Raw genomic sequence first — 16,308 nt, forward strand, 5'->3', positions numbered from 1 at the left:
GATTTGCTTTCCCAAAATGCAGCACCTCGCATTTATTTGAATTAAACTCCATCTGCCAGTTCTCAGTCCATTGGCCCATCTGGTCCAGATCCTGTTGCAATCTGAGGTAACCCTCTTCGCTGTCCACTACACCTCCAATTTTGGTGTCATCTGCAAACTTACTAACTGTATCTCTTATGCTGTCATCCATAATTATTTATGTAAATGACAAAAATTAGTGGACCCAGCACCGATCCTTGTGGCACTCCACCTGGTCACAGGCCTCCAGGCTAAAAAACAACCGTCCACCACCACCTTCTCTCTTTTATCTTTGAGCCAGTTCTGTATCCAAATGGCAAGTTCTCCCTGTATTCAGTGAGATCTAACCTTGCTAATCAGTCTCCCATGGGGAATCTTGTTGACCACCTTACTGAAGTCCATATAGATCACATCCACCGCTCTGCCCTCATCAATCCTCTTTGTTACTACTTCAAAAAACTCAAATCAAGTTTGAGAGGCATGATTTCCCCCGCATGAAACAGTGTTGACTATCCCTAATCAGTGATTGCTTTGGTATATCTTGGGTGCAGAGATTCCTGGAGATGTCAGTATGCAAACATTGTGTACAGAGAGTGTGCTGTAAGTTACGTAATCCTGGAATAAAGTATTGGAGGCAATAAATAGGTGTGTTGCTGTGTGACACTGACAGGACGCGTTTGACTGGATGAAGGAAGAATTGCAAATTAAGGTCGCTCGGGCAGAATGTTCCAGTGCATCAGTTTGTGCGATTTACTTTAGCCCCAGGATGTTGTTAAGGCCAACACTAACAGAATCGTAGCAGTGTTGGCTGCTTATCTGCTGTGCATTGCACAAATTCTTAATGCAAATAACACCATCCAGGAGACCCACATTTATTTCAGTATTGCAGCCCTGCACGTATTGAGATCTTAGTAACTAGGGACAGATTTTGGCCTTGAGTATCCTTACCACAGCTTTTAAATCTCTCGCAGCCTCTTCACACTGTTTACACTGCTTGTTTTGGCGTAGTTTGGTCACAATGCTTTTTTGCATGTCAGTGGTTACCTCAGGGCAGTATGCTTATTAAGGAAAATATGAAATGTTATTGGGGTCACCTTAGTATTCCTTATAACCATAAAGAGGCTTGCTCAGGAATACATATTACTCCAGTTGAGGCTTAGTCTGGCAGGAGGTTATTTGTACATATCGTTCTTTCAGCCGAAGCCATTAAAGTGCTGTTACTCTTGTCAGATCTTGCTTGTCATTTGTATACCTCTTGTTTGTTTATCTTCCGTCCTTGAAATACTGTCTCAGCATGAGTCATTCCCTTTGGGAAGGAGGTAAGTTGCTTTATTTTAAAGATATAACATTTCCTTTGAAGGTAAAATATTGCTGTTTTTCTCTGTGTGCTTCTGTTCCCTGTTAGGCTGTGAAGGTGTTGAATCTTGCTGAGATTCAGTCCAATACCATGGGCGCGTGCCAACAGTCTGATTCTTTGGTACTGGCTTTCTTACAAAATATCAACTCAAATAGTCAGTAATTCAGGTTTCTGATGCCACTGTGGCAACGAACCCAATTGTGCATCAGCCAGGCCCTCGACTTCAGCTGAGCTAAGAACGCCCCCACCAATTCAGGACTGCCCCTTTCTACTTGTGTCACATCACCACCTGACTCTTCCCCTGCCTCATTTTGTGTGTCATTTGCTGCAACCTAAGTTTGTCATTCATGACCCTTAACACTAGATTTGATTATTCAAAAGCACACCTGGGCTTGTCTTCCATGTTCTACCCTTTGTAAACCTGAGGCTAACTAAAGCTTGACACCTCTACATTCCCCCCCCCCACCCCCACCCCCACCTTCGCCCATTGGCATTGATCAGAGACAAAAAAACTGCAGATGCTGGAATCCAAGGTAGACAAGCAGGAAGCTGGAAGAACACAGTGAGCCAGGCAGCGTCAGGCAGTGGAGAAGTCAACGTTTCGGATGTAACCCTTCTTCAGGACTGGGAGTGGTGTCAGGGGAGCATCAGATAAAGAGGGTGGTGGGGTCAGGGTGGTGAAGTGGAGATAGGTAGAGGGCACAACTTGATTGGAGGAATGAATCCGGATGGTGGCTAGAAAGAAGGTTTGATGAGAAGAATGGAAGGGGGGAGGGGCTGGGAAGGGAATAGAGTGAGGGGAAGGGAGGTTATTTGAAATGGGAGAACTCCATGTTGAGTCCTCCAGGCTGTGGGCTGCCCAAATGGAATATGAGGAGTTGTTCCTCCAATGTGCTGTCTGATTTGTTATGGCAATGGAGGAGGCCAAAGATGGTCATGTTGCAAAGGGAGGAAGAAGGGGAATTAAAATGGAAGGTGACTGGGAGGTCCGATCACCCCTGCGGGTCTGGCTGAGATGCTTGGTGAACTGTTCCCTTAGACTGGTACTGATTAGCAGTAAAATGTGGCATCTTTCAAAATTCTCCTCTTTGCTTTCAGTACCTTCCTTGGTCCATCCCTCCATAACCTTAGAATCTTCTCTGGTTGTACAACCCTCTGATATTTATGCCCCTTCCATGTTGCCTGCTTGATTTTTGCTGCTTGTCTTTTGATTGCCCTGCCTTCTGTCAAGACTCTCTTCCCAAAATCTATCTGCCCTGTACCCCTCTTCTGTATTAAGCCTCTCCTTTTGGCCATGGAATCAGAATAGAAGGAGACCATTTGGTTTGTTGTTTCTTTGCTGGCTTTCTGAAGGGGGTGGTTCATCTGGTGCCGTTACCCTTTCAGTCACCCCACAGCCCTGCACATTCTTCCTTTCCAGATAATGATCTAATTCGCTTTTGAAAGCCTCAGTTGAACCTTGCAGTGTACTCTTGGGCAGTACGTTCCAGATCCTAATCACTTAATGCATGATAAAAGGTGTTACGTCATGTCACTTTTGCCAATTACTGGAAGTTTGACTGCCTGGTTCTTGAGCCAATCGTGGGAGCATTATCTTCCTGCTTACTCTATCCAGATCGCCCATGATTTTAAATACCTCTGTCAAACCTCCTCTCAACCCCTCTCCTCCAAGCAAAATAATTCTGGCTTCTCCAGTTATTCTGAGTGACTCAGTGGCTTGCACTGCTGCCTCACAGCGCCAGGGACATGGGTTCGATTCCACCCTCAGGTGACTGTGTGGAGTTTGCACGTTCTCCTCGTGTTGGCGTGGGTTTCCTCCAGGTGCTCTGGTTTCTTCTGGGTGCTGCAGTTTCCTCCCACAGTCCAAAGATGTGCAGGTTAGGTGGATTGGCCATGCTGATTTACCCACTTGTGTTCAGGGATGTCTAGGTTAGGTGCATTAATCAGGGGAAATGTAAAATATAGGGTAGGGGAATGGGTTTGGGGTGGGATGCTTTTCGAAGGGTTGCTCTGCACTTGTTGGGCCAAGTGGCCTGTTTCCACACTGTAGGGATTCTCTGATTCTATATACCTGAAGCTTCTCGTCCCTGGAACCATCTCCTGAATCTTTCCTGTATTTCCTAAAACTTTAATATCCTTCCTAGAGTGTGGTTGCCAGTACTGGATGCATCACTCTAGCTGAGGTTGAACCAGCATTTAAGAACAAAGAACCTTACAGGACAGGAACAGGCTCTTCGGCTCTCCAAGCCTGCACTGATCCATATCCTCTATCTAAACCTGCCTATTTTCTAAGGATCTGTGTCCCTCTGCTCCCTGCCTATTCATCTAATTGTTTAGATACATCCCTACCACCACAGCTGGCAACACATTCCAGCCACCCCCCACCTCTGCGTGAAGAACTTTCCACGTGTATCTCCCCTAAACTTTGCCCCTCTCGCTTTGAACTCATGACCCTGAGTAATGAGCCCCCCACTCTTGGGGGGGGGGGGGGGGGGGGAGCTTATTGCTATCCACCCTGTCTCTCCCCTCATGATTTTGTAGGCCTCAATTAAGTTCCCCCCCTCAACCTCCATCTTTCCAATGAAAATAATCCTAATCTACTCAACCACTCCTCATAGCTAGCACCTCCGTACCAGGCAACATCCTGGTGAACCTCCTCTGCACCCTCTCCAAAGCATCCACATCCTTTTTGGTAATGTGGTGACTGGAACTGTATGCAGTGTTCCAAGTGTGGCCGAACCAAAGTCTTATACAGTGGTAACATGACCTGCCAACGCTTGTACTCAATACCCCGTCCGATGAAGGAAAGCATGCTAGGAAGGGTCACTCGACCTGAAACATTAACTCTGATTTTTTCTTCATAGATATTGCCAACCTGAGCTTTTCCAGCAATTTCTGATTTTTTGTTTCTGATTTACAGCATCAGTTCTTTCAGTTTTTATTTAAATGGTACTGTGGTCCAGTGTTCTACCGAAGGTCTGATAACATTTATCTATAGGGCAACATCTTGTAGGATCACATTTCGTACAGTGGCTCTGAGGGCGGAGCAGATAATGAAAAGCTATGTTAATAATAGGCAATCAGTAGGCATCTGGTTAATTTTGTGCTTAATTTGAGTAAGATTGTTTTGGCAGTTGAAATAGCAATTGTCTGGTATTAAATGGCAGTTACTGTAGCAGGTCCCCAGTGTCACTCCTGCGCTCCATGCTTGGTTTGGGCAGAAAAATGCTACATCCAAAAACAACTTTCAAAATTGCTTTGAATGCTCCTCTTCCCCCAATGCAAGCTTATGGAGCCATTGTCAGCAAAAGGTTATTGGCATCTTTTTCCATTACAGAGTGACTGTTCTAACGTGTGTTTTGAGAGTAACTGTTGCACAAGCAGGGGTAAGGATAGCAGGCAGAGCTACCATGTATTACCACACCCAGTTATGGGGACTGAACCCATGACACTGGCTTTATTTTGCACAACACTAGTCATCTACTCAACAGAACTAGACAGAAGTCATCTCTGACCGAGAGACTAGAAGGTTTGGGTCATTCTTTTTGTAAAGAAAACCCTTTTTTTTGCGGGTAGCTGACATTACTCATTAACAGGCTCTCTAATTTCCACAGAGGGTCCCTGTGAATGTTTAATTATCTGCAGGAAGTTCCTGAGTATGAGGTGAGACAAGGGATTGTCTCCAAGAGATGCTTCCCTGTTATCAGACTGCTGAATGGACCTCTCTAATTTCAAATCTAATGTTGACCTTGCTTTTGTGCACCTCCTGTGCATTTGTAACCTTGTATGCCTTGCTATGTCTAACCAGCTGTATATCTTTGTTTGCTGTTATCTGCCTGTACTTCGGTACGTGTGACAACAATAGATCAAATCAACAGAATGTGTCATTATCTGAAGGCTTGTGTAAGATCTTGAGTATTTGTGCAATACCCTCACGAAGATGTCTTTGGACTGTGGGAGGAAATCAGAGCACCCAGAGCAAACCCCACACACTGGGAGAATGTATAAACTCCCCACACAGTTTCCCAAGAATAGAATCAATCCCCTGTACCCAGTGCTGTGAGACAGCAGTGCTGAGCCACTGTGCCACCCTGTTTCAGGAGACAAAATCTGCAATTGAACTGCTGTGTGTATTTCACTGTATGAGTGAGCATACGTCAGCATTTTACAAAGCAGTTATATCTTAGTGGCATTCAGGTGACAAGTGTTGAATTTATGTAGTCACTTGTCTCAAAGCTGTTTGTTGTAAAAGATAGTGTTACTCTTGCTTTAAATAGTTTTTTTGTCTGATATATTGAAGAATGGATGTCGTGGAAATGTGGAACTTTTTCAAGGAACAGATACGACGTGTCCTTGATATGTATGTACCTGTCAGGCAGGAAAGAGATGGTCATGTGAGGGACCCTTGGTTGACGAGGGAGGTTGAATGTCTTGTAAAGAGGAAGAAGGGGGCTTACATAAGGTTGAGGAAACAAGGTTCGAGTAATGTTCATTTATGCAAGAGCAAACTCCCTAGTACTTGGGAGGCTAAACAAAGTGTTTGGAATATATCACCCACTCATTCAGTATTTGTTGTAAGAGTTTAACTGGACACTTTTTTTAAGTAAGGGAGTCTTGGCTACTTGCTTGAAGTGCACATCTTCGACAGTAGTGTGTGCCAGAGGTTCCCAACTGTGGTTAATTGTTTTACTATTTCCTTAGTATCCTCTATCACTGAGTAGGAGAAAGTGAGGACTGTGAAGCTGGTGATCAGACTCAAATAGTGTGGTGCTGTAAAAGCACAGCAGGTCAGTCAGCATCTGAGGAGCAGGAGAGTTGATGTTTCGAGCATAAGCACTCCATCAAGAATGTGGGCAAGGGCCCAAGGGGGCTGTGAGATAAATGGGAGGGTTGTGGGGCTAGGGGGAAGGCAACTGGGAATGCAGTAAGTAGATGAAGGTGAAGGGTGATGGTGATAGGTCGGGTGGAGCGGAGTGAATAGATGGGAAGATAGATGGACAGTTGAAGAGGGTGCAGCCGAGTTGGAGGGTTGGATCTGGGATAAGGTGAGGGGAGGGGAGATCAGGAAATTAGTGAAATCAGCACTGATCCTGTGTGGTTGGAGGATCCCAAAGCAGATGAAGTGTTCTTCCTCCAGGCCTCAGCCAGAATTTGGCAGTGGAGGTGGCCCAGGACTTGCATGCCCTTGTCGGAGTGGGAGGGGGAGTGGAAGTGGTCGGCCACATGGCGGTGGGGATGATTGGTGTGTGTGTCCTGGAGATATCAGAATGGTGTGTTGCTTCCCTGGTGCCAGGATCAAGGATGTCTGAGGGTGCAGAATGTTCTCACGGGGGAGAAGGGCCCACAAGAGATCATTGTCCACATTGGAACCAACGACATTGCAAGGGAAAAGGTTGAGAGTCTGAAGGGAGATTAGAGAGTTAGGCAGGAATTTAAAAAGGAGGTCCTCGAGGGTAGTAATATCTGGATTACCCCCAGTGCTACGAGCTAGTGAGGGCAGGAATAGGAGGATAGAGCAGATGAATGCATGGCTGAGGAGCTGGTGTATGGGAGAAGGATCCACATTTTTGGATCATTGGAATCTCCTTTGGGGTAGAAGTGACCTGTACAAGAAGGACGGATTGCACCTAAATTGGAAGGGGACGAATATACTGGCAGCGAAATTTGCTGGAGCTGCTTGGGAGGATTTAAACTAGTAAGGTGGGGGGTGGGACCCAGGGAGATAGTGAGGAAAGAGTTTATTGTACACACTTTGTGTGTACAAGAAAATTGTCTAATTCAATATGTGGATGTACCTGCTAGAGAAGGTGCAGAACTTGACCTACTGTTGGGAAATAAGGCAGGGCAAGTGGCTGAGGTGACAGTGGGAGTGCACTTTGGGGCCAGCAACCATAATTCTATTAGATTTAAAATAGTGATGGAAAAGGATAGACCAGATCTAAAAGTTGAAGTTCTAAATTGGAGAGAGGCAAATTTTGATGGTATTAGGGAAGAACTTTCGAAAGCTGACTGGGGGCAGATGTTTGCAGGTAAAGGGACAGCTGGAAAATGGGAAGTCTTCAGAAATGAGATAACAAGAATCCAGAGGCAGTTTATTCCTGTTGGGGTGAAAGGGAATGCTGGATGACTAAAGAAGTTGAGGGTTTGGTTAAGAAAAAGAAGGAAGCATATGTCCGGTATAGACAGGATAGATCGAGTGAATCCTTAGAGTATAAAGGAAGTAGGAGTATACTTAAGAGGGAAATCGGGAGGGCAAAAAGGGGACATGAGATAGTTTTAGCAAATAGAATTAAGGAGAATTTGTTAAGGACAAAAGGGTAACTAGGGAGAGAATAGGGTCCCTCAAAGATCAGCAAGGCGGCCTTTGTGTGGAGCCATAGAAAATGGGGGTGATACAAAACGAGTATTTTGCATCTGTATTTACTGTGGGAAAGGATATGGAAGATTATAGACAGTAGGGAAATAGATGGTGACACCTTGGACGAATGTCCATATTACTGAGGAGGAAGTGCTGGTTGTCTTGAAACGCATAACGGTGGATAAATCTACCAGGACCTAATCAGGTGTACCCTAGAACTCTAAGGGAAGCTAGAGAAGTGATTGCTGGGCCTCTTGCTGAGATATTTGTATCATCAATAGTCACAGGTGAGATGCCGGAAGACTGGAGGCTGGCTAACGTGCCACTGTTTAAGAAGGGTGGTAAGGACAAACCAGCGAACTATAGACCGGTGAGCCTTACATCAGTGGTGGGCAAGTTGTTGGAGGGAATCCTGAGGGACAGGATGTACATGTATTTGGAAAGGCAAGGACTGATTAGGGATAGTCAACATGGCTTTGTGCGTGGGAAATCATGTCTCTCAAACTTGATTGAGTTTTTTGAGGAAGTAACAGGATTGATGAGGGCAGAGCGGTAGATGTGATCTCTATATGGACTTCAGTAAGGCGTTCAACAAGGTTCCCCATGGAAAATTTGATTTGCAAGGTTAGATCCCACGGGATACAGGGAGAACTAGCCATTTGGATACAGAACTGGCTCATAGGTAGAATGCAGAGGGTGGTGGTGGAGGGTTTTTTTTTAGACCAGAGGCCTGTGACCAGTGGAGTGCCACAAGGATCGGTGCTGGGTCCTCTACTTCTTGTCATTTACATAAATGATTTGGATGCTAGCATAAGAGGTACAGTTAGTAAGTTTGCAGATGACACCAAAATTGGAGGAGTAGTGGACAGCGAAGAGGGTTACCTCAGATTACAACAGAATCTGGACCAGGTGCGCCAATGGGCTGAGAAGTGGCAGATGGAGTTTAATTCAGATAAATGTGAGGTGCTGCATTTTGGGAAAGCAAATCTTAGCAGGACTTTTACACTTAATGGTAAGGTCCTAGGGAGTGTTTCTGAACAAAGAGACCTTGGAGTGCAGGTTCAGAGGTCCTTGAAAGTGGAGTCACAGGTAGATAGGATAGTGAAGAAGGCATTTGGTATGCTTTCCTTTATTGGTCAGAATTTTGAGTACAGGAGTTGGGAGGTCATGTTGTGGCTGTACAGGACATTGGTTCGGCCACTGTTGGAATATTGCGTGCAATTCTGATCTCCTTCCTTTTGGAAAGATTTTGTGAAATTTAAAAGGGTTCAGAAAAGATTTACAAGGATGTTGCCAGGGTTGGAGGATTTGAGCTATAGGGAGAGGCTGAACAGGCTGGGGCTGTTTAGGGTGAGAAGGGAAAGATATAAAAGACCTAAGGGGCAACTTTTTCACACAGAGGGTGGTACGTGTATGGAATGAGCTGCGAGAGGAAGTGGTGGAGGTTAGTACAATTGCAACATTTAAGAGGCATTTGGGTGGTTATATGAATAGGAAGGGTATGGAGGGATATGGGCTGGGTGCTGGCAGGTGGGACTAGATTGGGTTGGGATATCTGGCTGGCATGGATGTGTTGGACCAAAGGGTCTGTTTCCATGCTGTACATCTCTATGACTCTATGTTCCCTGAAATGTTCCACTAGTTGGCATCCTGTCTCCCCAGTGTAGAGGAGACCACATCAAGAGCAACGGACACAGTAGATGAGGCGTTTTGGGATGCAGGAAAATTTCTGCCGATGTGGAAGGATCCTTTGGGGCCTTGGATGGAGGTGAGGGGGTTCCATGATTAAATCCCCAGACTTGCGATTGCTTAAAAAAAATTGAAATCTTTTGCAGTTTTTGTCAGACACCTTTTGTGATGGGTGTTGTGTTACTGTATATAGCATTTCTCAGTTTATATCCTACACAAGAATATTGCCTGCTAGGATTCCCAGACTTGAGTTATGCCAAATCCTTGATTTCCATTTAAATTATCCACTTTTTAAAAAGATGAAAAGTTTTAAGCATTTATATCTGAAACTATTACATTTCAAGTGAACATAATAGCATAAGAAATAGGAGTTGGAGTAGGCCATTTCGTCTCCTTTATTTTGCCCTTCCATTCAGTACGATCGTGGTAAAATCTTTTACCTCAACTCCACGTTCCCTTCTACTCCCGGACTTATTACTTCCCTGGGAGGCCAGCCTCAGACTTAAATATATTCAATGATTTCTAGTGGCTGAGGTATTGAGAGTCGATACCATTTGAGGACTCTTTTAGTGTCATGGTAGTCATAGATTTATAGACCCTTCAGTCCAACTTATTCACACCGACCAGATATTCTAAACTGACCTAGTTCCATTTGCCAGCATTTGGCCGATATTCCCCCCTCAACCCCTCCTATTCATATATCCATCCAAATGTTTTTTTAATTATTGTAAATTTCCTCCACCTCTGGCAGCTTGTTCCATACATGCACCACCCTCTGCATGAAAAAGTTGCCCCTTGGGTCCCTTTTAAATCTTTACCTTTTTCATCTTAAACCCGTGCCCTCTAGTTTTGGACTCCCCTACCCTGGGAAAATGGGACTATTCACCCCATCCATGCCCACCGTGACTTTATAAACCTCTCTACTGTCACCCCTCAGCCTCTGATACTTCAGGAGAAAAAGTCCCAGCTTATCCAGCCTCTCCCTATAGCTCAGACCCTCCAACCTTGAAGCCAGGAGGCATGTGTTCATCACCCACCTTTAGTGTGTAATAACATTTGTAAGCAGGTTGAATAGAAAATACCAATAACTGTACCTTTAGCAGTGTAGCACTGCTCTTGGTACTGTACTATAGCACCGCCTTGAAATTGGAGCTCAAGGCGTAAAGTTGAATCCCCAGTCTTCTGACTTGTATATTGGGAATGTTGCCTCCTAAGGTAAAATGAATACAATATATTGTGTAGAAGGAGAGTGGGGCTCCCTTGCCCTGTTTTGTGACGCTTGAAGCCTAACCAAGCCCTTCTGGTAGCGGGGGAAGAGTTAGAAATACTCATATCTATAAATAAATTCCAATACATTAGTGTAATGTTAAAGTCTGATTTGTTATATTACGATAAATTTTTAACTTGTGTAAAACGTTGAGCTGGAAAAAGCACAACAGGTCAGGCAACATCAAAGGCGAAGGGGAATCGAAGTTTCATGTCGAATCTTAAGTCGGGACTGAGGAAAGGTCCCAAACTAAAACAACGACTCCCCTTCTCTGCTGCTTGACCTACTGTGCTTTTTCCAGATCCACACTTTATCAGCTCTGACTCTCCAGCATCTGGCTCCTAAAGTCTGCCCGAGGCCTTTTAACATTGTGTTTACGTGGCACCCCTATTTAAAAAGGAAGACATTCAGTACTACTGCAGTCACCTCCATGTGCAAGTAGCCTGTGCTAGAAATTGAGACTTTTCTGGTAAATATTTTTAATCAACCTGTTCAGATGTGTTACGACCCACCTCTAGAGCAGGTGGGACTTGAATTTGGGCCTTCTGCGATACCACTATGCCTCACATGTTAAGGTATTTTGGAGTGGAATATCCTTTCATGAAGCGACAACTGAAAGCAGCCAGTAATTTAAGTAAATATTTACCATATTAGCTTGATTTGTCTTTTTGGTTTTGGTCACACTTGGTACTTTCAGTTCTAAGATCTGCTAAAGTTCCTGTGGAGTGCAATTTAGCAATAAACTATTGAAATAAGTCATCACCGTCGAGTGGTTTTTTTATAAGCTTAAAGTGCATTTTTGCTGTTTTATTTTGCTAAGATTGAATAAGCAGTTAATTAGGTTTATAAAGCCCTCCCTTAAGTAATGTGTCAATTAGTTCTGAAGGGTAAGTCAACATTTGTTAGACAAATCCAAAAGCTAATTTGCACACAGCAAGGTGCAGAATTAGACATTTGATTAATTTGTCTTTTGATATTGAGAGAGGAGTTTTGGCCAGGACACTGGAGTGTTTCCTTCTCTTTGAAGAATGTTTTAAATAAAATCCTTTTATACCTACCTGAACAGGTGATCTGGGTCCTAGTTTAAATTTTTAGTCCAAAATCGTGGCACCTCTGATAGTGCAGTACTCTGAGTTGTTGACCTAGTTGACTTGCTGAAATGGGACTTAAATCTACACGTTTGTGCAATTGGCCTAAAGCAATGACTGTTGTCATTGCAAAAGTTACAATGATAATTTTGTCTGTGGTCTTAGTCAAAGTTCGCACTACACTGGGTTATAGTCCATCAGGTTTATTTGAAATTGCAAACTTTCTGAGCACCCACTCCTTCCTCAGGCAGCTTGGTCTTATTGACAGAGCTATAAAGTATGTTTAACTCTGACAATACTGTTGGGGCTTTGCTGTGCCTCCTTATGCAGGAATGTTTGACCATTATGTTCAGGCCTAGGGGTTTTGCAGGGTTTTTCCTGTTTGAAAGCTAGTGACATATTGTCAGCCAGCAAATCGTCCATTTTTTTAAACCTGTTTTTAGGTTTCTTTTTCTAACTAGCCTGTTCAGACATGGGACTTCAATCTGTGCCTCTCAGTCCAAGGGTAAGACACTACCACTGAGCCACAAGAAGGCCCTCCAATAGTCCAGGTTTTGAAAAAATGACCTGCATCAAAAGGATTAATCCCATTAAGAGCAAAGTGAGATGTGAACTGAACGGGACAAAGCAGTCAAACCAGTGAGATTTCTGACCATCTAATTATTTGGTTGTAATTGTGCTCGCTGAGCTGGAAGGTTTGTTTTCAGACATTTTGTCACCATGCTAGGTAACATCATGTGTCTTGGTCTGTTAAGGTGGGTGATATCATTTCTGATTCTTTTTCTCAGGTTTGTAAATGAGGTCCAAATCAATGTGTTTATTAATGGAGCTTCGGTGTGAATGCCAGGCCTTGAGAAATTCCTGTGCGTGTCTGTTTAGCCTGTCCTATGATTGATATGTTGTCCCAGTCGAAATAGTGTCCTTCTTCGCCTGTATGTACATATCTTACCAATCTCTAAGAAAAAGAACCGGAAATGATATCCCCTGCCTTAAGAGATCAAGCCACACAAATAGAAAGCGGGACAGAACACCAACGCTTCACTGGAGGCTCACTGATGATGTTACCTAGCATGGTGACGAAACATCTAAAAACAAACATTCCAGCTCAGCGAGCAAACTTACAACCTAAACCTTAACCTGAACAATATATCTTCTCCAAAATCTCAAATATAATTATATCTAATAAACACCAGGAGAATGTGAGGACTGCAGGTGCTGGTTATTATAGTCGAGAGTGTGGTACTGGAACAACACAGCATGTCAAGCAGCATCCGAGGAGCAGGAGAATCGATGTTTCGTGCATAAGCCCTTCAAAAGGAATGAAGGGCATATGCCCGAAACGTCGATTCTCCTGGTCCTTGGATGCTGCCTGACCTGCTGTGCTTTTCCAGTACCACACACTCGACTATAATAACCAGCCAGAGAAATGTTTCCACAGCTTCAGCGATCACGTGAGATGTTCACTTAAGTCATGCACCATGCACACTACTGAACATTTAATTCTGGGTGCTTTTGTCTGATAGGTAATTGCCAGCTGTTGAGAGTTTATCAACAATTATTTGGGAGCTGAATCAAGCACAAGTTGCTCACTTGCTTTGAAAGGAGTACTTCCTCCTATCTCTTCCCTGCTATAACTCCTGCTTGGGCATGTGTGGCAGTTAAGGTTGGAATTGCACGAGTAAAATGAATGGCCATTTGCTTTAAGAATCCGGCTGTGTGCAGATGTGTTAATAGAATGACAATAAAATTACAATGTGAAATTTTTGAATTTTCTGTCCTTTTTAACATTCATCTTATTGGCTCAATGACTGGTTAAATGTGCCATAGATAAGGGAAGGGTCACTCAAATAAAAACCATACAGGTTTGAGAAGGTTTGTCCCCTGTCTCAGCCAGGCAGGACTGACACTGTACTTGTCAACTCTGCTGCTAGAGATGGGGTCTAGTAAACCCAGCAGGTAACTGCCCATTATCCCTCAATCCAGGTGGATGATTCAGCATCTGCCTCCCCAGCCCTTCTTTCCGATGGCTTGCAGGCACTCGCTGTCTAGACTTCACTGCAACATGTGAGATTACTGCAGTAGTATCCTCTTTCCCCTGAGTTACTTCAAGGGAGTGATGGCTCGTAGTGAGTGAACACTGCAGTTTTGTGCTGGATGGTTATAGTTTCTGTTCAGCGACAGTGGTGGTTTCATATGCCTGTTGAGGAGATCAGACCCAAACCCAGGCCTTCTGGCCAAGAGGAAGGGACACTATCGTGGAACCACAAAGGCCCATGGTAATGTTTTACTGTTAACAACTTCAAGTGGTCTGTACAAACTAAGAGTTACTGGCTGATGTAAGGTGGGATGAGTTATGTTGATGGTTGTATGTTTCTTTGCAGATTGTGCAGTGAATGTACACAAGAATTGTCGGATGCTTCTAGCTGAATGTACCACTCCTAAGAGCAAGGTTAGTGTGTCTGATTTTCTTATTTTAGGTACTGTTATTCTATTTGTACTGCTGGTGCGTCGTTTATTGTTGTTAATAGTGATCCATCCTGGTTTCATGAGAGGGGTGCAGGTAGTTTCTTTGGAGTCATGTTAACTCTGAAGAGGTGAGCCTGGATCCAGCTCCATTCTCATTGCACAGTGAGTGATCAGTTACTGAAATAGGCAGCTTTCCAGTAGCACGGAGTACCTCACTGGCTCTGTTCTGGAACCTGGAGAAATTTACTTCCGTCTGAGAGCTGGGAAGATGCTTCTCATTTCAAGCCAATATTTTCCTGGAAAATGCCCCAAATTAGTCAAATAGCATGAAGTTTATCAATGCTCTGTGCAGGTAAGTGCATGATTTCGGTGAAGTCATTTAATTTAGCAGATTGTAGCCTTGCTGTTGAAATTGAGCCACTTCGTATTGTCTAACTGATTTTATCCCTGTAACTTTTCATTTCCCTATTTGTGTTTTTGTCCAGTTGTCCAGACTTCTCAATCAGGCAGGCTTGCTGTCACCTCTTGAAAATTCAGATTTCCTGCTTTTGATTCATGTAAACTTTTTTCATTTCATACTGTGAATCTTAGTCTTTCTCTGATTTTCAAGTTAGGAATTACACCAGTGAAGTCTCATTGAAGCTGATGCATTTTTAATATTTTGAAGTACTCTCCTTGTTTTAGGACAACTAGAACTGCATCCTGGTTTTACACCCTCTCAGACCCTGCATCTGACAGATTTATATAGTTTTTTTTTTACAGTGACAGACCCTGTGTGACCAGAACTATATCCTGCTTCTGTATATTGACAACCTTCTACTTACCATCTGAAAGACTGAAGGCGGAATGGCACTTTCTAAAACATTGGCACCAGTTAAAATATTCTGGCAACTTCACTGTAATTGGGTGGTAATAGTTTGGAAAATAAACTACACACTAAAGTAGGGTCTCCTTGTGTATCTCATTCATGGATTTCATATTGAGCTTGATATACTAAAAGTTTCAAACATGCTACTCGTCTGTAAATTGGCTCTTTGCTGTTATTTTTTAAGTTCAGACTTGGAATGTGGGCATTGCTGGCTAGACCCAGTAGTAATTGGCTGTCCCTAGATGACCTTGAGGATGTGGTAATGAGCTGCTGCTTTAAATTGCTGCAGTCCACTTGTGGTTTTTGTTTAAACTTCCTAGCAATTATTGTAACTGAGTGGCTTTCTAGACCATTTCAGAGGGCTGTTGGGAGTCAACCACATTGCTGTGGGTCTGGAGTCACATTTGGTCTAGATTAGAGTGGTGCTAGAAAAACACAGCAGGTCCAGCACCACACTAATCGAGACTCTGGTTTCCAGTATCTGCAGTCCTTCCTTTTGCCCTGGAGTCACATGTGGGTTAGATCAGGTGATGGTTGATTTCCTTCTCTCCAAATGGAGTTTTCTGACAATTGGCCGTGGTTTCGTTGTCATCATTTAGATATTTTATTAAATTTTAAATTCAGCCATCTACTGTGGCAGGATTCAAACCCAACTCCCAGAACGTTAGTTGACTTTCTGGATAAATAGTCTAATGGATAATACCATTAGATCATTGCCTCCCCTGTCAAATGCTTTATCTTTGTTCAAAGTTTGTGTGAAGATTTGTAGCTCGGGTACTCGTTGCTGTGGTTCTGTTCGCCGAGCTGGAAGTTTTTGTTGCAAACGTTTCGTCCCCTGGCTAGGCGACATCATCAGTGCTTGGGAGCCTCCTGCGAAGCGCTTCTTTGATGTTTCCTCCGGTGTTCATAGTGGTCTGTCCCTGCCGCTTCCAGTTGTCAGTTTCAGCTGTCCGCTGTAGTGGTTGGTATATTGGGTCCAGGTCGATGTGTTTGTTGATGGAGTTTGTGGATGAATGCCATGCCTCTAGGAATTCCCTGGCTGTTCTCTGTCTGGCTTGCCCTATGATAGTAGTGTTGTCCCAGTCGAATTCATGTTGCTAGAGGCATGGCATTCATCCACAAACTCCATCAACAAACACATCGACCTGGACACAATATACCAACCACTACAGCGGACAGCTGAAACTGACAACCGAA

At 43.8% G+C, this 16,308-nt stretch overlaps 1 protein-coding gene across 7 annotated transcripts in view; it reads left to right on the forward strand.

Annotated features, from left to right (window-relative positions):
- arhgef18b (rho/rac guanine nucleotide exchange factor (GEF) 18b) overlaps nt 1-16,308 on the forward strand; it is a 202,642-nt gene that overhangs the window by 142,017 nt on the left and 44,317 nt on the right. For all 7 annotated transcript variants that reach the window (XM_043721419.1, XM_043721417.1, XM_043721416.1 and 4 more), the window contains one exon: nt 14,159-14,226. In XM_043721419.1, the coding sequence (XP_043577354.1) occupies nt 14,159-14,226 (68 nt within the window). The remainder of the gene's footprint in view (nt 1-14,158; nt 14,227-16,308) is intronic.

Source organism: Chiloscyllium plagiosum, chromosome 31 (assembly GCF_004010195.1).
Source record: "Chiloscyllium plagiosum isolate BGI_BamShark_2017 chromosome 31, ASM401019v2, whole genome shotgun sequence".
Taxonomy (NCBI): Eukaryota; Metazoa; Chordata; class Chondrichthyes; order Orectolobiformes; family Hemiscylliidae; genus Chiloscyllium; species Chiloscyllium plagiosum.